At 40.4% G+C, this 23,700-nt stretch overlaps 1 protein-coding gene across 6 annotated transcripts in view; it reads right to left on the reverse strand.

Moving 5' to 3' along the window:
- The window catches only part of ADAMTS9 (ADAM metallopeptidase with thrombospondin type 1 motif 9), a 179,550-nt gene that overhangs the window by 93,106 nt on the left and 62,744 nt on the right, over positions 1 to 23,700 (reverse strand). For all 6 annotated transcript variants that reach the window (XR_006101997.1, XM_042449998.1, XM_042449999.1 and 3 more), the window contains 6 exons: positions 22,856 to 22,992; positions 20,404 to 20,521; positions 20,058 to 20,153; positions 11,908 to 12,071; positions 11,399 to 11,528; positions 8,392 to 8,518 (listed from right to left, as the gene is read on the reverse strand). Coding sequence is in view for 5 of the 6 variants with exons in the window: in XM_042449998.1 (XP_042305932.1) it covers positions 8,392 to 8,518; positions 11,399 to 11,528; positions 11,908 to 12,071; positions 20,058 to 20,153; positions 20,404 to 20,521; positions 22,856 to 22,992 (772 nt within the window). In the remaining variant the exon portion in view is untranslated. The remainder of the gene's footprint in view (positions 1 to 8,391; positions 8,519 to 11,398; positions 11,529 to 11,907; positions 12,072 to 20,057; positions 20,154 to 20,403; positions 20,522 to 22,855; positions 22,993 to 23,700) is intronic.

The raw sequence follows: 23,700 nt of genomic DNA on the forward strand, positions 1-23,700 counted from the left end.
GTATTCTTGGTTCACTGACAATCATATGCGTTCATTTGTCTCCACTGGGTGTCCAAAAGCTAGAACTGGGTGTTCATTTGAACAAACCACAATTACTTTAAATATGTCTTGCCCTGAACAAGCACAGAAACTATGGGCCCGAACAGACAGGCCAAAATAAAGCTGCTTCAAGTCGCTTTGGAAGTATGCTGTTTAAATGACACATGCATTTTAAGAGGCCAGAAGCTGCACCAAAGCTCTGCTCCAGTCCTTAGGACTGGAGCGTGGCTTTTGCGCGGCTTCCAGCCTCTTAGGGTGCATGCATCATTTAAACAGCATACCTCCAAAGTGACCCGAAGCAGCTTTATTTTGGCCTGTCTGTTCAGGCCTTATGTTTGCTCAGGGACGTTGGAAATATAGTTTTAAAAAGAAAAATTCCCAATATAGGAAATAGCCTTATACCAGGCCAGCCTGTTTTTATAAAGAGTTGAAGACTATCCATTTTACTTTTCTGGATTAAGCCGCAAGCTGCCAAGACGAGTAGCAACTGGTGGGGTGATTGGGATTTTATTTTTAGTATATGACGGTGTTTGTTTTATTGTTTTGTCATTTGTTATTTATGTCTGGTATTCTGCCCTTTGGTGAAAAGGACATTATAAATAAACATTATTATTATTAGTCCATCTATCCAAAAACTGATAGGCAGCATGGTCTCAAAGGATTTCCCTAGTGACTACATATGATCCTTTTAATTTGAAATGCCAGGGATTGAACTTGGAAAACCGTTCACACCAAAAACTATGCCTTTCCATTTAACTGCCCCCCCTCCCCCCAACCTCTGCAGACCTTAGAAACATGCAATGGAAAGTTTTCAGCCTAGAGAATGGCTTACTTGATACACTAGGATATGATTGAAGTTTCTAAACAATAGCATAGTTTTTTGTGGGTTTTTCGGGCTATGTGGCCATGTTCTAGAAGAGTTTATTCCTGACGTTTCACAAGCATCTGTGGATGGCATCTTCAGAGAATGCTGACCTGGAAGAGAGTGGGTCAGGTCAGCATTCTCTGAAGATGCCAGACACATATGCTGGCAAAATTTCAGGAATAAACTCTTCTAGAACATGGCCACATAGCTCAAAAAAACTACAAAAAACTATGGATGCCGGCCATGAAAGCCTTCGGCTTCACAATAGCACAGTTTCATTTACATTTAATCATTCAGAATAGGACTGGCTATAGACTTATACAAATGTATAAAATGAGCAAACCCAGCAAATGAAGGTCCTCTCAGCACTGCATTCAGGCTCATCATGGGGAATGACACACCTGATGAAAATGTCCTGGTCACACAGCTTGCTCTCCAACTGTGGTCCTCCAAGAGGTTTGAAGTCCAAAAACAATGGATACCAAAAACTGAGGCTGCATCTACACTGCAGAATTAATGTGGTTTGACAGAGTTTTAATGGCCATAGTTCAATGCTATGGAATTTTGGGATTTGTAGTTTTGTAAGAGAGTTGACCTTCTCTGTCAGAGAGCTCTGATGCTACAATAAACTACAGATCCCAGGATTCCACAGGATGGAGCCATGACAGCTAAAATAGTGTAAAACTGCATTAATTCTGCAGTGTGGCTGCAGCCTGAGAATAACTGCTACAGAACACATGAATGATGAGGAGTGCTGCCAGACACAAGGCACTGACTAAAACACAGGAGCAGCCTGAAGGTGTGGTAATCACAATGTTTGGAAGCTCTCCTAACCATCTCCTCCAATTTGGGGGTGGGGAACAGATTACTGGAACAGAAACAAACCATTAAGGGCCTTCCTGTTGCCAATTGCAACTCATCCAGATTACATTAGCATTTTGCCTATCTGCAAATGTAGAACACTAAGAAGATTGGAACTGCTTCTCACTGCAAGATGCCCTTCAAATCATACAACTTTCCACAAAGCAGGAACAAACTGAACTGTTACTATTGGATGGGCTTCTCTTTCTCGACCATGTAACAAGTTGGGGGTTTGCTGATAAGGCAGTGTGAGGAGAAAGTAAAGCCTTTCCGGATGCATGGGATGAAGTATTACTAGAGCACACAAAGGAAGACTTATAATTCCTGTTCTATAGGAATGAAGGAACATATAGAACAAGGAAGAGCCAGAGCCAGAATGGTGAACTGGACTAAGAGCTGGGTTAGGACTCTGAGAGACCAGGATTCAAATCCCCACCCAAGGGTGACCTTGGGTAAGTCACACTGTCTCAGCATTTGAGGAAGGCCATGATAAACTTTTGCTGAATAAAATTTGTCAAGGAATCTCTATGACAGGATTGCTATAGCCAAAGTCAACTTAAAGGCACATAAGAATAATAATAGAGAAGTTGGATAGGAGTAAGAAAAACTGGAAATCAAATAGCATCACTTGTCATTTACTATGTTACTAGAGTAGTCAGGGAGAGATAAGCAGAATAAAGGATGTTGGTTTTTGTGGTTACCATTCACCTTCCGGAAAGTGTAGCATTTTATGCACAGAACAGTCAATAGCATGCTAGACTGATTTCAGCAGCTCACGTCTCTACACTATGACATTCTCAATTAAGTCAATGGTATTTACAGGGATGTAATATTTTTAATGCCACACACACACTCCCATGAACTGGTGAAATCAAAAAAGAGAGCAAAGGAGAAAGTGCCCCTTGCCAATTATTGGACCACTGTCAAACTCCTATACTAATAGCAAACTCATTCTTTCAGCATGGGTCCTTATAGAATAATATAATCTTAAGAGTTGAAAAGGCCCACAAGGGCCATCTAGTGCAATCACTGACCACAAAACAACACAAAACTAAAACTTCTGAAATATGCCCATCCCACCTCTATTTAAATATCCCCAAAGGAGAGATCACCATGCACCAAGCCTGTCCATTTCACTGCTAAGCAGATCTTGCAATAAAGACATTCTTCCTAATATTAGGTAGACTTTCTTCTCTTGCAAAACATGTTCTGGTCTCAAGAACAGCTGAAAACAAGCTCACTCCTTCTTCTACATAACAGTCTTTCAAATATATAAAGATTGCTATCATTCATGTCACCTCTCAGTTTTCTCATCTCTAAATTAAACATACCCAGCTCCCTCAGCCATTCCTTACAATGCTTGCTTTCCAGACCTCTGATTATCTTGGTCACTCTTCTCTTCTCAAGAAGTTATTTAATATTCCTCTTGAACTGTCATGCTCAAAACTGGACACAGTATTCCAGGTGAGGTCTGACTAAAGCAGTTTAGAATGGCTCTAAAACTAATGCATTCCTGTTGGTACAGCACAGCATTATATTGGCTTTTGGGGGGGGGGGACTCTGTATCACATTGGCCCGGGACAGACCACCCGAAAAGGGCAGCCTGCCGGTGGCCTATTTCCCTTCAGAGGGAAGCCTCAGCCACCAAACTGTGCAGCTCCCCTCTGGAGTAAAAAGAACCCCTAAAACCCGTTTTTTTTTTCACGGCACCGGAGTGATGTCATGAGTGCACCACTGGCACACTTGCAACGTAAGCGGAGCACAGTGCCATGTGGATGCTGTGCAGCACTTATGTCACAATGGCGGCACCCATGTACACAGGATGCTGCCATTAGTATGCCACCACTCTGTATTAGGGTTAGGGACTGTGCAGTTGGTGCACAATCCCTAACCCTAGCATCGCTGCCGCCACCCCACAAAGTGCCCATCTGTATCAGGCCATTGTTGTCTCATGTTTAGCTTGTGGTCTACTAAGACCTCTAGACCCTTTTCACATGGACTACAAAGCAAATATGATATAATAGGCATCACTGAAACCTGGTGGGATGAGTCTCATGATTGGAATGTGGAAATAGAGGGGTATAAGCTTTTTAAGAAAAATAGGCCAAACAAGAAAGGAGGAGGAATAGCACTATATGTCAGAGATATTTACACCAATGAAGAGATCCAGGACATCAATCATGGAAGCCAGGTGGAGAGCATCTGGGTAAAAATTAAAGGGGAGGGAAAGAACAAGGATGTTACGGTGGGAGTCTACTACAGACCCCCAAGTCAGACTGAGGAATTGGATGATATCTTTCTAGAACAGATGACCACACAGTCAGAAAAGAGAGATGTAGTAGTGATGGGCGACTTCAACTATCCTGATATTTGTTGGAAGTCAAACTCAGCAAAATCCTCAAGGCCTAGCAAATTCCTCACTTGCCTGGAAGACAATTTCATGGTCCAAAAGGTGGAAGAGGCAACAAGGGGCTCAGCTATTTTAGATCTGATCCTAACCAACAAGGATGACTTGGTTAATGGGGTGCAAGTGGTGGGATCATTAGGTGGAAGTGACCATGTTCTTCTGGAGTTTGAAATACAGTGGAAAGGAGAAGCCAGGCATAGTCAGACACGCATCCTAGACTTTAGGAGAGCGGATTTCAGTAAACTTAGAGAAGTATTGAGGGCAATTCCATGGTCAGAAATACTAAAAGATAAAGGAGTTCAGGACGGATGGGACTTTCTCAAAAGGGAGATACTGAAGGCACAATTTCAAACAGTTCCAGTGAGAAAGAAAAATGGGAGGTGTCTCAAGAAACCAGGATGGATGACTAAGGAACTTTCAACCGAGCTAAGTTTGAAACGGAAGATGTATAAGAAATGGAAAAAGGGGGAAATCACAAAAAAGGAATTCAAAGAAATAGCAGGCATGTGTAGGGGTAAAGTCAGAAAAGCTAAAGCGCAGAATGAACTCAGGCTTGCTAGAGAGGTTAAGAACAATAAAAAGGGCTTTTTTGGATATGTCCGCAGCAAAAGGAAGAAGAAGGAAATGGTAGGGCCACTGCGTGGAGAAGATGGCAAAATGCTAACAGAAGACAGAGAAAAGGCAGAATTACTCAACACCTTCTTTGCCTCAGTCTTCTCAGAAAAGGGAAAGGGTGCTCAACCTGAGGATAATGGAGCAGAGGACAGGATAGGGGCATTTCAGTACAGAATAAGTAAAGAGATAGTAGAGGAATATCTTATTAATCTAAATGAATTTAAGTCTCCAGGACCAGATGAACTCCATCCAAGGGTATTAAAAGAACTGGCCAATGTAATATCGGAGCCATTGGCAATAATCTTTGAAAACTCCTGGAAAACAGGAGAGATCCCAGTAGACTGGTGGAGGGCAAACGTTGTCCCCATCTTCAAAAAGGGGAAAAAAGAGGATCCCAACAATTATCGTCCAGTTAGTCTGACATCAATCCCAGGAAAGATTCTGGAGCAGATCATTAAACAGAGAGTCTGTGAACATCTAGAAGGCAATGCCATAATCACAAAAAGTCAACATGGGTTTCAGAGAAACAAGTCATGCCAGACAAACCTAATCTCTTTCTTTGATAAAATTACCAGCTTGGTAGATGAAGGGAATGCTGTGGATATAGTATATCTTGATTTCAGTAAGGCCTTTGACAAAGTTCCCCATGACATTCTTGCAAACAAGCTTGTAAAATGTGGGCTAGACAAAGGAACTGTTAAATGGATCTGTAATTGGTTGACCGGCCGAACCCAAAGGGTGCTCAACAATGGCTCCTTTTCATCCTGGAGAGAAGTGACCAGTGGGGTCCCACAGGGCTCTGTCCTGGGCCCAGTGCTATTCAACATCTTTATCAATGACCTGGATGACAGAATTGGGAGCATACTTATCAAATTTGCAGATGATACCAAATTAGGGAGAATAGCTAATACCCCAGAGGACAGGATCAAGATTCAAAATGACCTGAATAGACTAGAAAGCTGGGCCAAAGCTAACAAAATGAAATTCAACACGGAGAAATGTAAGGTATTGCACTTAGGGCGGAAAAATAAAATGCACATATATAGGATGGGTGACACCTGGCTGAATGAAACTACGTGTGAAAGGGATCTAGGAGTTCAAGTAGACCACAAGTTGAACATGAGTGAACAGTGTGATGCGGCAGCTAAAAAGGCCAATGCTATTTTAGGCTGCATCAATAGAAGTATAGTGTCTAGATCAAGAGAAGTAATAGTGCCACTGTATTCTGCTTTGGTCAGGCCCAACTAGAATATTGTGTCCAGTTCTGGGCGCCACAATTCAGAAAGGACATTGAGAAACTGGAGCGTGTCCAAAGGAGGGCGACAAAAATGGTGAAGGGTCTGGAAACCATGCCCTATGAGGAACGACTTAGGGAGCTGGGGATGTTTAGCCTGGAGAAAAGAAGGTTAAGAGGTGATATGATCACCCTGTTTAAATATTTGAAGGGATGTCATATTGAAGAGGGAGCAAGCTTGTTTTCTGCTGCTCCAGAGAACAGGACCCGGAACAATGGATACAAGCTACAGGAAAAGAGATTCCACCTGAACATTAGGAGGAACTTCCTGACAGTAAGGGCTGTTCGACAATGGAATGCACTCCCTCGGAGGGTGATAGAGTCTCCTTCCTTGGAGGTCTTTAAACAGAGGCTGGATGGCCATCTGTCAGGGATGCTTTGATTTGGATTTCCTGCATGGCAGGGGGTTGGACTGGATGGCCCTAGTGGTCTCTTCCAACTCTACGATTCTATGATTCTATGATTCTATGACTGCTTTCCAGCCAGGTGTTGTCAATCCTATATTTGTGTGTTTCATTTCTCTGTTGAAATCCATTTTGTTAGTTTTGGTCCAGCTCTCCAATTGGTTAAAGTAATTCTGAATTGCAATTTTATCCTCTGGATTATCTACTTTGCCACCATCCCACCCCTCAATTTGGTGTCATCATGTACTTTATAAGCATACCTTCTATTCTAACATGTAAGTTATTTATAAAAAAATGAAATTAAAAATGTTTAAAAAGGGGGGGGGGGGACAGGAAGGAAACATTAAAAATAGTCTTTGCATGCTTAAGGACCAGAGGAAATAAGCTGGCTGGTGAAGATGTAAGGAATGGAACATCCTGGAAGAAAGCGCAAGTGGCTGGCTTACACTGCAACAACTAGTTCTATAGTGTTATAAAACTGAATCATACTTTACATGCACAATTTCCCAGGTTCAAACCCTGGCATCTCCATGTATAGTTGAGAAGGAAACTACACTCGTCCCTCCATATTCGCTGGGCACAGGACCCCCATGGAAAAACCACAAATAACAAAAACACTATGTTTTTACCTCTCTAGAAATCTCTAGGTTCTCCCGTGCAACTCTGTGGTCAACCTCTGCCAGACATTGACTACAGAATTGTGGTGGAGGAGCTATAAATCCCTGGTGGAGTGTTCTCTCTAGGAATCTCTAGGTCCTTCAGTGTGACATTTGGTTAAAGCTGACCATAGAGTTGTCCTGGAGGATCTAGATATTCCTAGAAAGGACATATTAATAAAAGCTGTAAACAAATATCAAAGTCGCAAATATGGAGGGATGAGTGTATATATCAGACCTGAAACTATGGACAGGAGGAGCAACATTGGGGGGGAAACTAGCTTAGGATGTTTTAAATACATAATTGTCACTTGAATCTAATCCTAAAAAAATCCACTTTGATCTTTTTGTCCCCTAAGCCCTGCACTATATAACACTGGAAAAAAAAGGACTGAAGCAAGACTTCTACCTAATTCTGTATCATTGAATATTGTGCAGATGAAATATGACCATATGTACACCTGTAACTTCCCTACTGTCAAAGGAATCATCACTTCCCAAGCAGCCCCCACCCTCTGGCAAATATTTCAGAAGGAACTATTTTCTATTTTGGAACTAATTTGCCAGGCAAAGAACTGACCAGTACTAGCTTTGGAAGAAGGATGTAGAATATTTAATAGCATTTTAATCTCATAATAGATCTGGTTGTACTTGTCATAGAATGGCTGCAATTCAAAAAGCATTCGGTAACATTTGCTATCTGGATGGACTTCTGAGGGGGTGGCAAGAGAAATGAGAGCTAGTTCACATGTGCTCACACTAGCACACTGTTTGAAAAAGCATCCCCAAATCGTCCCCCAGGGAGAAGTGCCAGAAAAAAGGAAATGTCCTTGATAAGCAGGGAGATTTTGAGTGCAATTCTGGTTGCCAGATGGATGCAGATCCGGGTGTGTGGTAGGGAGAGAAACACTGTGGATATTTACTTTATGAAGGATAGTGTTCTGGAACTGTGATGTCTTGGGATGGCAGTGGGGAGAGGGGGAAAATACTTAAAATAGGGTACCTTTATTGTCACTTCAAATAAGATACGTTTGACAAGCCACAGTACAAGTGTTATGTAAAGCAATAGTAAAAGTATATGTAAGTACTTTCTACTGAATTGCAAGCTGTTCTTCCAAGCTGCAACATAAAGCAAGTGTAGAATGTTTTAGTTTTCATTATAATAGTGAGAAAAGTCTGAAAACAGGCATTAGGGAAGAAGATTAGCTTAAAATCTAAGAGATAAATCTACTTGAATGTCCAGGGAATACCTTAATTCACAGTTTGTATTACACAACTCAGTTACTGGATCAGGCTGAGGAATTCGATCACATCTTTGGTCAGACACCATGAGCTGGTCAGACTCTCGGGTGCAAATAGGTTTTCTTCTTCGTTCTCCTAAAGAAGAAAGGTAAATATAATTGTATAGGCAGAGCCAAGATTCATTCACTTTATCTCTGAAGACCTCAAGTCTTGATCTCCCCAAATTCACTCCCCCAAATTTATTTATATGTCCTCAAGTTAGATCTTGATGCAGAGGGAGGCCTAAACATGATTTTAATTCCTCTACCTCATGCTATTTTGACAGAAAAAGTTCCTCCTGGGTTCTTTCTTCCTCTTCTTATGGGATCATATGAATTGATGAATTTATATTGGATGCCTGTAGAGCAGAGATAGGCAACAATCACAGGCTATGGGCCACATCAGGCCACCAGGAGACTTGGAGGGTTGCAACCTCCTATACAACCCCCCCCCTTTTGCCTCCAAAATGCCCCATAATGCCCTCTAGATGATTTCTGCAACATTTTTTTGCTACCCGGGCCATTTTTAGGCCAAGGAGAGGCCCTTCTTACAACAGGAAGAGACTGGGTAATAGTTGTTTTAAAAAGAGGCCTTTTCTGTTGGCAAAAACCGCTTTGTTCACACCTGCTGTACAGCAATGCAGTGGCTTTATTACTGCTTTTTTGTATTATAAAGACTGGTTGTAATTGAGATCTACTCATGGACCCATGTCATAGTAGTAGCTATCTGAACTTTTGCATTGCTACCAGGTGAGAAGTTTTCGTCCTCTATGCCTGGTCTATAGGCCTCTCTTACGTTGCATCCAGCTCTTCAAGGATAGCTTCCTCTCTCACTATCTCAAGGGCAGAGGAATAAAATGGTTAAGCTCAAACAATGAACAGTGGTAGTAATTCTGGAGTTTCTGTCTAGTGATGCAAATCAAAAATTCTGCTTCACCCCACCCCCTGCATGATTTGTGCAGTTCACTCATTTTTATGCTACCCACTGCGAATTTGTTACATCTGATTTTCTGATTTGAAAGATATGGATTTTTCATTCTCAGTAAATTACTAATCCTTTGTCACGGAATCCCAAGATTTGAATTAAGCTCCTGCTTCCCAGGAAAATGCTACTGTGTACCTGATTTCAGCAAATGACTGATCCTTAGCCACAAGAGGCTGGGATCATGTTCTTTACTATTCTGTTGGTTATAAATATGGGAAATCTCTGCTTCCAGGAAAAAGAAACAGCCAGAAACTGCAAAATAGGCTTATCAAAAAGTTTGGAAATGCATAGTGTCAGAGAAATCCAGGGGAGCACACTTCTCTATCAGCTAGTCACATCAACGACTCAGTTGAGGCCTGGGTTCTTTTGGGTCCACTGCCGTAGTTACGCCAATGATGGCAAGAAAGAAAGCAGCAAAGGGGGGGGGGATCACCAGCACTGGTAGAGGCCAGGAAAAGAAGAAAAAGAACCAGCACTGACAATGAAACAGGAGCTGTATGGGAGGGGTGTCTTGGACAACTACCTGTGCCAGACGACAGCCACCTCTCCATATGTTTTGCTTCCATGAACTCATCAGGAAGCCAATCATGCTAGAAATAGGTTACTTGGAGCCAACAGCTTTATCCTCTTATTGTCACCACCTTCACCCTCGCTCTGTGCAAGTGCATAGAGAGAAGACTCATTTTATAATGGTCCATTGTGTGAGCAGTGTGGCTTACAGAATTCTAGCCACAGAATTTTCAGTCTTCAGAATAGGGTTTATGGAATCAAATGGCTGGGGAAAAAACAATGTAGGCTAATAAGATAAAGAGCCAAATTGGTTGCTGTTCTCTCCTGAGGTACCTTAGTATTATTGATTTTATTAGTATCCATTCATACAACGTCTTCTCAAGCACTAATTCTCTGCTCACTCTCTTCTTGTGTTGAAGAATTAGGACATTGCCTTCATAGTGAGAACAAGCTTGGTCCTGGTCTTTTATCAAGGAAAACTTTCAAGGATCCCTGCATACCTTGCATAAGTTTAGTCCTCAGCATGAATTCCCCATCTGAAATCAGGAATGCCAAAGAGCTATTTGTCAACAGCTGTACAATCTTTGGCTCATTGTAGAGCAGCCCTGTACAGAAATCTAGTTAGGAAATATTTCTGGCAGTGAAGTATTCTTAGTTTAAAACTCTGCTGAAGTCTTCCTTATAAAGTGTGGCCACTGAGCCCCCTTGGACAGGAAAGACTATAAATACTTCTTGTTAATGCTGGGATCATGTCTGAGGAACATATCTAATTGTTTCTGGAGTGTTTTCTGTTCATCCCTTACCTTTGACTCTCTGACCTTATTTTTTGGCTCTGGCATTTTCCTAATTTAGTGACAGACAATTCTGAATCAGCTTTGACATTGCCTCTTTTTGTTTTGTGCACATACAAAGACAGGACAATATGCTTCACATTTACAAATGCTATAGGAAGTAATCATTGGAGATAAAGCAAGGGGAAATGTAGGGAGAACTGCTGAAACAGACAAGGGACACAGTAGTAGTGAAAATGTGTTAGCAGTAATTATTTTCTTCAAAAGTGGCAGGAGTTGGGAGTAAGTCATAGACAATTTAGCTTAATTTCCTACAAGCACAAGCTATCCCACAGAGAGGCTTTGGACATTATAACATGAAAGAAGGATAGAATGCATGAGTGACCCATATTTCCAGTTTTTACTCTTTCCCTTGCGTAGGAAAAGAAAAGAAGCCAGCTTAAAGTGGTTTGGTCAGTCATTATTCTGTGAAGCAATTTGAAAACTTAAAATGTTAAGAAGAGGCTTGGCATTATCAAGTGACTTAAGAGTGCATATATCATTCTGATATGACAGGTATTGCAAAATGTGACCCTTGAATTATAACAGAAGCTAAACACAGATGACAGAAACACATTTGTCACCACCATGGGAATTCAAGATAAACCAATAAATAAGGGAAATGGTGTTTAAAACCCCTAAAATTACATACCTTGGCATAGTTTACTGCAGGGTTGCCAAGGGCCATAGATATTCCAATAAAACTGTTGAGGTTTATCTTCTATGGGAATGCTGAACGTGTATCGAACATCAGGGTTATATAAATTACCCACTGATAATACCTGAGGAAAAAAAGACACAGAAAAGCATAAAATGAACAGAAGACCTGGGCTGCTTCGGGGGGGGGGGGGGGGGGCTAAATAACAAGAGCAAATTGGGAAAGTTTTTCAAAGAAAAAAGCAATTGTTAAATTTATGTCCCACTTTTGACAAAAAGGTGCTCAGAACAGCTAAGAACACTAAAATATAGTATTACAAACAAAATATTTATTAAAACGCAACATAAAAGCCAATCAACAATTAAAAACAATTAAACCAGTTAAAAATGTGACACATTAAAAACACAGCAATTAAAAACTGAGTCAGCACCCAAGCAGTTAACCCTCCCTCTACAACAGACCAGCTTACATGCAAAAGGCCACCCTGAATAAAGATGTCTAACCTGAAGAACTATTTCTTGATCAATACGGTATGTAGAATTGATTCGTTCAATTGGTGTGTCTGAGCCACTGTATTCTATCACAGCATTTCCAACTTTGATTTCCTTCTTAAACATGCTGACAACATAGTCTCCATTTAATATGAAGCCTTCATTACTTGATAATGCTAGGTGAACAGAAAGAAGAAGAAAAAGTGGCATTAATATATTTAGCTTGTGCCACAAGGAAGGATATTATTTGAAATTTATTTTATTCAAATTAGGAACTTCATTTTGGAGAGGCAATCTAAGAGCAAAACTGGGATGGGTGCAATCACAGACTACTTCGATTGAGGCATTCCTATGACCTATACGACTATGAATAATTTGAAATAAACTACAGAATTGTCTTTGTATATAGAATAAGTAGTGATAGTTGAAGAGATGTTTAAGCCTGGGCTAGATTTCCCATGGATTATTTTAAGTCAAGTACTCTTCCTGGAACTGAGTGCAGCAGTTCATCTGACTTTGTTTCCAGCAGGGACTAAACCAAAATGATGTACTGTAACACACACTCATGGCAGAGCAGGAGAAAAGGCTTATCTTCATTCAGCTGCTGATCAGATATAAAAACCAAAATCCAATTCTTAATTGCCACCATAATGAATCCAATAAATCAATAGGATTTACTGAAATAGTAACTCAGAGTTTGGAATTCTGTTGGTTAGTCTCAATTACAGTAGGCCCACTGAATCAATTGTTAAATGTTGAGACAACACATAGGTAAATCTTACTCATTCAGTGTGTTGACTCTAGTCAGTATGAGCAACATGATATGATTCGAGGGGTCTAGTCTAGTAAGGATTAGATATTGCATTTAGGCCAAGACCCTTTACCTGGAAGAGAAGAAGGAACAGGCCATATGGAAAGAATATTCAAACAAGATGCAAAATCCCTGGAGGCAACCAACCTCTCATCTGCAGGTAAGAGATTCACCCAGCAATTCTCCATTTTATGTTAGTCATGGATGGAACTGTGTGCAACATTGGGCTGCATTTACACTGCAGAATTAATGCAGTTTGACACCACTTTAGCTGCCATGGTTCAATACTATGGAATTCTGGGATTTGTAGCTCCATGAGATATTTAGCCTTCTCTTTCAGAAGCCTTCTCTTTCTCTCGCACCACAACAAGTTACAAATCCCAGGATTCCATAAAATAGGGTCATGACAGTTAAAGCAGTTTCAAACTGCATTAATTCCGTAATTAAATGCAGCCCATTTGCTATTTCTGCATTATTCCGGGATAAATTTTCCTAGGTCTGGAATTCTACCTCATTGCCACCTAACCAGAGGTCATCCAGTACTATTTAGTTCTTCCTCAAAGTTATTCTATAAATCAAGAAGTCAGACAAGAAAAGTACAAGATGGCACCTGACAGGTGAATGAGTGGAGAATGCTACACACTGTCTAATTAGTAATTACTATCACTGAATGGCAGTCAAGAAGTGGATGCATATACCTACTGGCATTGTTTGTCCAAGAGGGTATTCAAAGGACTGGCATTGAAATGTTGCATTTACAGCAGTTTTCTACCTTGGGGAGAGGAAGGTGTTGGTTTATAATGTAATTTCCCCCCCTAATATGATGGAGCACTTCAAATGGTGGAAATAGAGCTTCTCATAAGGATATCAGGTAGACAGAGCAGTTTGGAATTAATTCATTGCTTAGCTAATTAAATTACTAATTAGTTAGGTTTTTCTAGTGATTTCACCTACCTTCTAGATTCCTCAATCAATACTACTACTACTAATAATAATAATAGGATTTATTTATATACCACCCAATCACTGGGAATCCAGGCGGTTTACAACAGAGGGGATAATAGACGGTTCCTTGCCCTCAGGCTTACAATCTAAAAGACACGACACAAAAGGAGAAGGGAATGGTGAGGGGGGGAGGGGATCAGGTCCAGCATTCTTCTCTCCCTCTCAGGCCTGGACCAAGGCAGATGGACCGGAGGGAGGGCTCTTCTTCTTCAGGCTAGCCCTGATGGAGCTGGGCCAGCCTGGTCAACTCCCTCATAGACCGGAAGATGACAGTTATGGAGGGAGGAGTCTCTTCTTCCAGGCTAGCCCTGATGGAGCTGGGCCCCCCTGGTCAACTACCTCGTGGGCCGGAAGATGACAGTTATGGAGGGAGGGGTCTCTTCTTCCAGGCTAGCCTTGATGGAGCTGGGCTGCCTGGTCAACTCCCTCTCAGGCTGGAAGATGACAGTTATGGAGGGAGGAGCCTCTTCTTCCAGGCTAGCCCTGATGGAGCTGGGCCTGCCTGGTCAATATTGAAGTTAAAAATAAGTATTAGTGAATTAGGGTGGGTACCTCTACCTCTGTCACATATAGTAAAATAGGAAGGCTGGTGCTAGAGGAAAACAAAAATTTGAATTGCAGGAAAAGCATCACACAGTTCTGTTGTTAGACAGGCTAATCTGTGTGATTTATTTGGGAAAACTGCAAAGGGGGAACGGGAGAAGAAGAGCTGAGCTTGTGTTGCAGAACAACAGCTCGGTTTAAGAAAGAAGAAGATAAAAGAAGGGGAGAAACAGTATTAGAATGGAATGTAAGTAGATTGGGAAAGGGAATTATAGCCGCTCTGATAGCCTTTAGGGCTGAAGGGCGGGGTATAAATACAATAAATAAATAAATAATAAAATAAATAAAATTATCTGTTTCCTTAGAAAGAGATCAAAGCCCTCAAGAAGCCCAGGCCCTTTTAGAATGTCAGGACACACAAGTTTGGAAAATAGGTACCTGCATAGAAGGAAAGAGTTTCTTTTTAAAACAAATTATTAAAATTATTAAAAAACAAAATAAATGCACTCTCAGCCCAGACAGCTACCGAGGGGCATCAATAGGGGGTGCGAGGGAAGTGAGCCACATTAGATGACAACCTAAGAAGGGGTGTATGGCACATCGCTCCCTGAACATCTGCCTTTGGGCTGAAATGAGCTGTAGTGTTTGCCTGCATCCCCTCAAAATGCTGGAAGTCAGCGGAAGGGATGGTGTGAGTTGGGCAAGGCTCAGTGGGAGGAGAGAGAAGCCACTGGTTTTTTTCAAAAAATAAAATTGAAAATTTAATTTTTAAAAAAATATTCTTTTAATTTTTTCCTTTAAAACATCACATCTCACCAAATTTTCACTTCAACCACATGAACCTATGTACATGTATAAATATAAATAAATACAAGCTTGTAAAATGTGGGCTAGACAAAGTAACTGTTACATGGATTTGTAATTGGTTGACTGGCCAAAGCCAAAGAGTGCTCAACAATGGCTCCTTTTCATCCTGGAGAAAAGTGACCAGTGGGGTCCCACAGGGCTCTGTCCTGGGCCCAGTGCTATTCAACATCTTTATCAATGACTTGGAGGACAAAATTGGGGGCATACTTATCAAATTTGCAGATGACACCAAATTAGGGGGAGTAGCTAATACTCCAGAGGACAGGATCAAGATTCAAAATGACCTGAACAGGCTAGAAAACTGGGCCATAGCTAACAAAATGAAATACAACACAGAGAAATGTAAGGTACTGCACTTAGGATGGAAAAACGAAAAGCACAGATATAGGATGGAGGACACCTGGCTGAATGAAACTACGTGTGAAAGGGATCTAGGAGTCCAAGTAGACCACAAGTTGAACATGAGTCAACAGTGCAATGCGGCAGCTAACAAGGCCAATGCGATTTTAGGCTGCATCAATAGAAGTATAGTGTCTAGATCAAGGGAAGTCATAGTGCCACTATATTCTGCTCTGGTCTGGCCCCCCCACCTGGAATATTGTGTCCAGTTCTGGGCACCACAATTCAAAAAGGAATGTGAGAAACTGGAGAGTGTCCAAAGGAGGGCGACTAAAATGGTGAAAGGTCTGGAAACCATGCCCTACAAGGAATGAATTAGGGAGCTGGGGATGTTTAGCCTGGAGAAGAGAAGATTAAGAGGTGATATGATAGCCCTGTTCAAATATTTGAAGGGATGTCATATTGAGGAGGGAGCAAGCTTGTTTTCTGCTGCTTCAGAGACTAGGACCCGAAGCAATGGATGCAAACTGCAGGAAAAGAGATTCCACCTCAACATTAGGAGGAACTTCCTGACAGTAAGGGCTGTTCGACAGTGGAACAAACTCCCTCGGAGTGTAGTGGAGTCTCCTTCCTTGGAGGTCTTCAAGCAGAGGCTGGATGGCCATCTGTCAGGGATGCTTTGCTTGTGATTTCCTGCATGGCAGGGGGTTGGACTGGATGGCCCCTGTGGTCTCTTCCAACTCTATGATTCTATGATTCTATGATTTAGGCTGTGCATATGATATTGTAATTTACAAATCTAATTTTCATTTTGCTAGTTGTTTATGTCATAATGACTGCCATTAAATTCAGTCATATATAGGAATTACCACTTAAGAGTTGTATCAGTACAAAAAACATTACTAAGGATTCTGTATGGTTTGATATGGGAGGTCAATGAGGGTGTGATACCATAAGATACTGCACCAGGTGATGCCAGTGCTGCTGACTCCACTGCATCTACCTCTACATAATGCTTTTATCCAAGTACTGTAGTTATTCCATCCAAATACAGGAAAGCAACAAATACACACATTTCTACTATGATTGTAAACTAGTTATGTATCCCTTCATTAACTTTGTTCTCAAAGGAAGCAATCAATAATTTTTGCCATTTCCTTTGCACTGTACTGAAGACTATTTACAGTTCAGGACTTATTACAGTGGGCCCTTGTTATCCACTGGGGTTTCATTCCATGACTCCCATCATGGATGCCAAAATCTGTGGATGCTAAAGTCACATTAAATACAATGGCACAGCTGCCCCTTTATATAAAATTGCAAAATCAAGGTTTGCTATTTGGAATTTATACTTTTTAAAATATTTTCAAGCAGTGGATGCTCGAATTCATGAATATAGGTCCAACTTTTTAAAAAAATAGAAAACAACTTTTTTTACAGGGAACAGATTTTTTTGTGGAGGAAATAATACTTCTATGCAAAAAAAAAAATATTTTCTGTGCAAAAATTTGGTTTCCTGTGCACGAAGTATTGCTTTCTGTGCAAAAATATGACATATGAATTTTGTATAGAATAAGCCCTGCATCACTGAGATTCTCCTCAGTCCAGGATTCACCTCATCGTAGTTTATTGATACACAAGAAACATTTTTTTCAATCAATTTCAACCATTTTCAACTATTCTTTCCCTCTTCTCTGTTTTCCTCTCACTCCACCCACATACCTGCATTAGTTTACTTCCTCCTCTTCCAACTATCTCTACACTCATATTATGAAAATCTATTTCTTTCTCCACTCATTTGTTGTTGTTATGTGCCTTCAAGTTGTTTCCAATTCATGGCAACCCTAAGATGAACCTATCATGAGATTGTCTTGGGAAGTTTCTTCAGAGGGGGTTTGCCACTGCCATACTTTGAGGCTGAGAGAGGTCACCTAGTGAGTTTCATGACCAACTCAGGATTCGAACCCTTGTTTCCAGAGTCCTTGTCCAACACCCAAACCATTACACCAATGTCCCTCTTGCATACCACACTGGCTTTCTATTCAGGCATAAACAAATTGTAAATTAAAATAATATGGTATAGCTATGCATGTTAAGCTAACATTACAATGGAGATGCATAAGGCGCTTGGCTAGGATCTTATTTTGTAAAATTTCAGCTATGCACAAAAATGCCAAAGGCTTAAACTCTAAAAGCTTTCTTAAAAGGGACGGTTTCCTGAAAACAGCAGTCTGCTGAACAACCTCACACTAATGCGATTATGTAGTTAATTTCCTACGTTAGTTTCCCCACCATTTCACCCATCACAGCTACTATATCGCCCTAAAGGAGTGTTTTGCATAGAACTGGAGGTGCTCTTTGAACAGGACTGCAAAAGATAAGGAATTATTACACTGGAAGGGCACATGCAAGAGGAACCTTTCCAGCACAAAGAACCCAGTCACTGACATTTCTCATGTTCTGCTGGTTTCTTATGATGTCAAATTGAGATATGTAGGACATCAGAGTCTCTTTCAAAATGTGCAGCGATAGTGGGTGTTGCAAAATCAGGGCATTCTTATATTTTAAATGCTTGCATTCTTTTGGCAATTTTGCCTGCTCATTTTCTTTGGGTGCAATATTAAAAATTTAATTTGAGGGAGCAACATTTTATTGGAAACTGAATTCTTATGGGGGGCAATGCCCTCATTTTGCTTTTTTGCATATTCCCACCTCTTCTCTTGGGGTAGACTGGAATAGCCAGGCAAAGAAATGATTCATCCCCAAACATGAAGGACTCATTGGATACCTCATGAAGCATGCAGACCACTACAAAAGGAAATACTACAAGCTGTCAGTAGCTGACAAGTTGCTTCTTTCTCCTGGTGTAAGGTATCTTGCTGAATTTTATTAATTGTTTTCTTGTTTTCCAAATTTTTATTAAATATCTATTTCAGTGCACTTTTCTTTTTAGTTTTTCTACCCTAGATTTTGAAGAAGGGTCAAACTGCATGTTATGCTAATTTTATAGATAGATGAGATGATGCTGATGACGGTTTTTATCAAGTGCTTTAGATTTAAGATATGAGATCCCAGTCAACAAACTGGGGTGGGTGGGTAGGATTTTCATTGCGACCACAACCTTCAGAGATGGCAGGGTTTTTAATCTTTTTTATCAGTGATATAACATAGCCAAAATAAGCATCACATAGCATAAATAATTAATGAAATAAAACAGACATATAAACACATTGAAGGTTATTTTACATTCATTCCATATACTATATATTATATTCCTTCAGTTCCTCCTGTTTTAACTATGGAGCTTATCACACGGGGCTCCAGGAATGTATGCTGAAACGCTGCAGACACTGCCAGAAGTCCCCATTCCATTCCAAATCCGTGCCAGAGAGGCCGATTTTCAGGAACTGTTCAGAATATTCCTGAAAATCGGCCTCTGGAGGGTGGATTTGGAATGGAACGGGGACATCCAGCAGTGGTGGCAGCGTTCCGGCGTGCAATAAAATGCATCCTTTCCCTGTTCCATTCCCATCACACCCCCTTTTGTTCCATGCCATTTGAATTCCTGGAGCTCTGTGCAGTAAGATCCTATGCTTGGTGTTGATATATATTACTCATACTGTTCTTTTCTCTGGTATTAAACCTTCTTGGTTCTATCTTTCATGATTCGACCAATCTAAATTTGAATTATATATACATATGATATTTACTTTTCACTAGTCTTGAAACTAATAATTGATATTTCTCCCCATATGTTATTTAGATATTTCATTACTGGATCCCAGTTTCCTACAAATCTACCTAGGCCTTCATATTTCATTAAACATGTCAGTTTTGTCTAATTCAGCCATCTCAAGCAATTTTAGCGACCAAGTTTGTAACAAAGGGATTGAACTCTCTCCATTCCTGGGCAATTACAATTCTGGCTGCCACTGTCATATACGCCAATATTCTAGCCTTTTTGGTATTATATTCTTTCATCTGTCATTCCAAGTACAGTAGGTATAACCCTTTCCCCACTTTTGTTCTTGTGTGTTATTGAAATCCTCACTAAAAAGTTGAGAGATGATACAAATATAAAGGGAATAAAGCTTAAAGAGAATGCATATAAAATCAGGGCATTTGCAGAGATGGCAGGTTTAACCCTTTGCTCCTCAACTGTCATTTTAAAAACTCTCCCTAAGGGTGATAAAGTTAACTGAAGTATGATAGACCAAAATCTCTTCTTCTCAAGTGCTGAAACCTAACCTCTCTTTCTATAGTACTCAAATTCAGCAAACTGCCTGACAGGGAGATTATTAAAAATTACTCCAACAACTGACATAACTTTATTTTTTATATTTATTCATCTGATTTATATCCCGCCTTTCTCCCAGACGGGACTCAAAGCAGCATAAAAACTATTAACCCAGGAAGTAATAGGTTAATGTTCTTGGTATGAGAGCATCTTGATTCAGTACAGGGCCACATGGTACAGAGCACCTTTCGACTAGGTGATCCTTGTTTTGACTAGCAGCGTTATAGAAGCTCCTTATAAATATCTGTGCACTAGAAAAATAATATGGATTTATAATTTCAAAAAAGGATCACATCTTACCAAGATAGTTATCATCTTCTGGTTTCCCTGAGTAACTATGCTGCCGTACGTCGATATTTGTAGCACCAGCTGGTATGCGTATCACAGTGTTATAACCTGGGAAAATAAACTAGAAAGTCTAGCTTGCCATGCCTTTGTATTCTATAGCTTTTTGTAGTAAAAAATTAATAATACAGTTACAATTACTGAATTATCTGTTTAATATTATCATTAAGTGCCATAAAACTCAAATATACAGTAGCTAACATTAATTCTTATTCATTACAGTGTTCATTTTTAAGTGTGTTATGTGTGGTTAATGTTTTTTTTACTTTTAGTCCCACTATTTTCTGTGAGAGATTCTTACCATAGTGCACTGTATTGAATGTCCCTGCAACAGTTTTGCATGATGAATTGTCCCCACCACACACACCGCATTTATCTCTTCTGGCTTTGGAACCGAGCACATGATCACATCCAGCTTGCTTTACAGGAAGAAAAATTCAGAACCAGATTGAACTAATATGAAAATACGATAGAATTTACTGCACTCCAAATGAAAAACATTCATTTGCCACTGAAGGCCTCCAACAGCCTCATTCATTCTTTTCGTTTCCAACATCCTCTCTTAAACTCTAATTATAACCATCTCCCAATTAGAACATGAAAAATGAGTCTCTTCCAACTCTAACATATGAAATACAAACCCACTCAGCATTAGAGGATTGAGTGGTGGCAGCACGGAGCGAGATGGGGGATATAAATAAACCTGCAGCATGAACAGCAAACAAGACCACATGATGGTTATGTCCAGTGCTTGGAAAACCACGGCAGCAGGATTCTGGGAGTTGTTCCCACAAGTACAGCTTTTCCAAGCTATGGTTATGCCACATGGGCCCAGGCAGAGGCTATATAAAAATGGATAAGCCTCCTCAGCTCCTTTTCAGTTGAGAGGATTTATATCTTTTTAATCTCCAACAATTGTTTGATCATTTTTTTTCTTGGATAAGTCAATAAGGTTGGCTTTATTAATTTTTCAGTGAACCCAGGATAAACCTGGGCTGCACAATTCACATCAAGATAACGGTGTTGCAAGATGTAATAAAGCCAATCTTAGCAGTGCTTTCCGAACGTGTCACCAGCTCTTAGTAAATAGGATTTCTAGAAGTTTTGGCATGCAACATAAATATGGAGCCTAAGGCTCAATCTTCACTGATCAATGCAGTGGAATTCTGGGAGTTGCAATTTTGTGAGATATTTAGCAATCTCTGTCAGAGAGCTCTGGTGCCACAACAAACTACAGATTCCAGGATTCTATACACTATCTTTGAGCCGTGGCAGTTAAAACAGTGTTTTAAAGTGAAAGCTAACTACATTATTTCTGCAGTGCAGATTCAGCTTAAGATCAGAAATCAGCTGCTCCGTAACACAATCACATAGTTTAAGACAGGTACTTTTTTCTTATTCTTATCTGAAACCACTTTTAAGAGTAGTTTCAGAAGTTGAGAGAAGTGTATTTTTCACCTTGTTTGTGTATGCGTGTGTTTTTAATACATCTTGCATTTAACCTTTACATCTCTCCTAAATCTATTTTATTATTATAAGATGTCTTATGCATCTTTGAGATGAATAGACAGGGTATGTATGTGAGGAAACACACATACACACACAAATATATAGAATATGTGTATGCAATGTACATATACACATAAATATATATGGGCACATATATTCACATATGTAATATTTATGCTTCTCTCTCTCTCCTCCCCCACCAAACAAAACATATTCAATGAATATATATGGATATATATCAGTTAATATATAACAGTCTCTCTACAGAAAAAAAGAGATGCAAAAGCTCCAGTTCAGAAAATACAAACAGGTTGAAACACAAACAAACAAGCTTCATTTATATACTGCTTCATACTGCCTAAGCAGTGTCTAAGCGGTTTACAACTGTAAGCTAATTTGCCCCCAACAGTCTGGGTACTCATTTTAGCAACCTCAGAAGGATGCAAGCCTGAGTCAAGCTTGAACCCTTTTGCTGGTATTGAACTCACAACCTTATGGTTTTGAGTGAGTGGCTGCAGTACAGGCATTTAAGCACTGCGCCACCAGTAACAGGTAATGTTTGTTTCCTCTGGTTCTTTACTGAGTTTTATCTAATTTCAAAGGGGGGGGGGTGAAAGAGCTAAAGATATTTAGTCAAACCATTAGTTTATCTAGCTCAGTATTGTGGACATTGACTGGCAGCGGCTCTGAGGGTTTCAGGCAGAAATCATTTCCAGGCCTACCTGGAGATAATGTGGACTGAACATGAGACTTTTGCGTGCAAAACATGTTGCACTACTGGTCCTTACCACTGATCCTTCTTTGCATAAAAAGTACAGTTGGCAGCAAGTTCTGTTAATAGATTGATTGAGATGCTGGATGTTATACTGCCAATCCAAAGTGGATTTAGCTTGGGTTCTTCAGCCCCTCTCAGCTCTGGCCAACAGCTAACTCCTAGATATTCTCTAGGGCCTATAGCCTATAGCCCACCCAATCTTAATTGCCTCCAGTTTCCATCATCCTTTACTATTGCCCATCTGGGTGGGGCTAATGAGAACTGGAGTTCAACACCAAGAGGCCAGAAGTGGTAAAAGAGGGGATGGTGCAAAATGATAATATGAAAGGGAAATATTGTAGCCTAAGCTAGATAATTAAATACTGAAGGAGGTGGAACAGAGGTATCAGTTCATGTGAGAAGAAGATGAAGAGAGTAATCTTTTCTTGAAGAGGGTTAAGCTAATTAAATGAAAGAAAACAATATTTACCCGACAAAGTCCTTGTACACAGATGTCATTTGTGTCGGGGCCGCAAGGGGTGCCATCAATAACCCTGTCCCTGAGTTGATAATAAGCCGTGTTTCCTGCCACTCTGCAGAAGAGCTTGCACCTATCTTTCATTAAAACTGCCAAGGCAAAACAATCAGGTTATTTTATTACTGATCTCCTGTTTCAGATTGTGAGTGAGCAATGTCTTATTACTGTCCCACAACTCTTGAATTTATTTCCATTCCCTCTCAAGCATCTACTCAAGGAACAGATGGCTGGGATTTCTTTCAGCAAGAAACAATCCTTTGCCTGTTTGGATATTCCCTGATCAGTTGCCAGGATAAAAGTGAGTTGGGGTTGCAGGCTGAGGACTGCTTCAACCACACAGGAATACAGCAGTAAACAATAGATGTGGCATTCCAGTAAATAGTAAAAACAAAGGGGAAGTGGTGGGAAAAAGCAGGCAGGTCAAAAGAATCGGCTTAAAATGGAGACCAATTAAAACAGACCTGGAAGCTCTCCAACCACTGTAACCCTCTTCATGTGTTTGCTTGAGTATGTGAAGGATTAAATGAGTGACCAATATTTAGGCATACATGTAAACTCTGCTCACGGGATGCTGAAAGATCCACGAACATATACTAGACCTTCACACATTGAGCATGAAGTTTCTAAGAGGGCTTTGTAATTTAGTTTGGCTGAACACAGTTATTACAGTGCTCTTGTGAACAGGAACCCTGCCTTATCAGGGTTCTTGATCACAGGAACCTTGCACCAGTGTTTGACAGAACATGATTGCAAAGAACCTTTGTAATGGGAACTGTTTTGATAAATAGAGAAGGTCT

The sequence above is a fragment of the Sceloporus undulatus genome, chromosome 2 (genome assembly GCF_019175285.1).
Source record: "Sceloporus undulatus isolate JIND9_A2432 ecotype Alabama chromosome 2, SceUnd_v1.1, whole genome shotgun sequence".
NCBI classification, from domain to species: Eukaryota; Metazoa; Chordata; class Lepidosauria; order Squamata; family Phrynosomatidae; genus Sceloporus; species Sceloporus undulatus.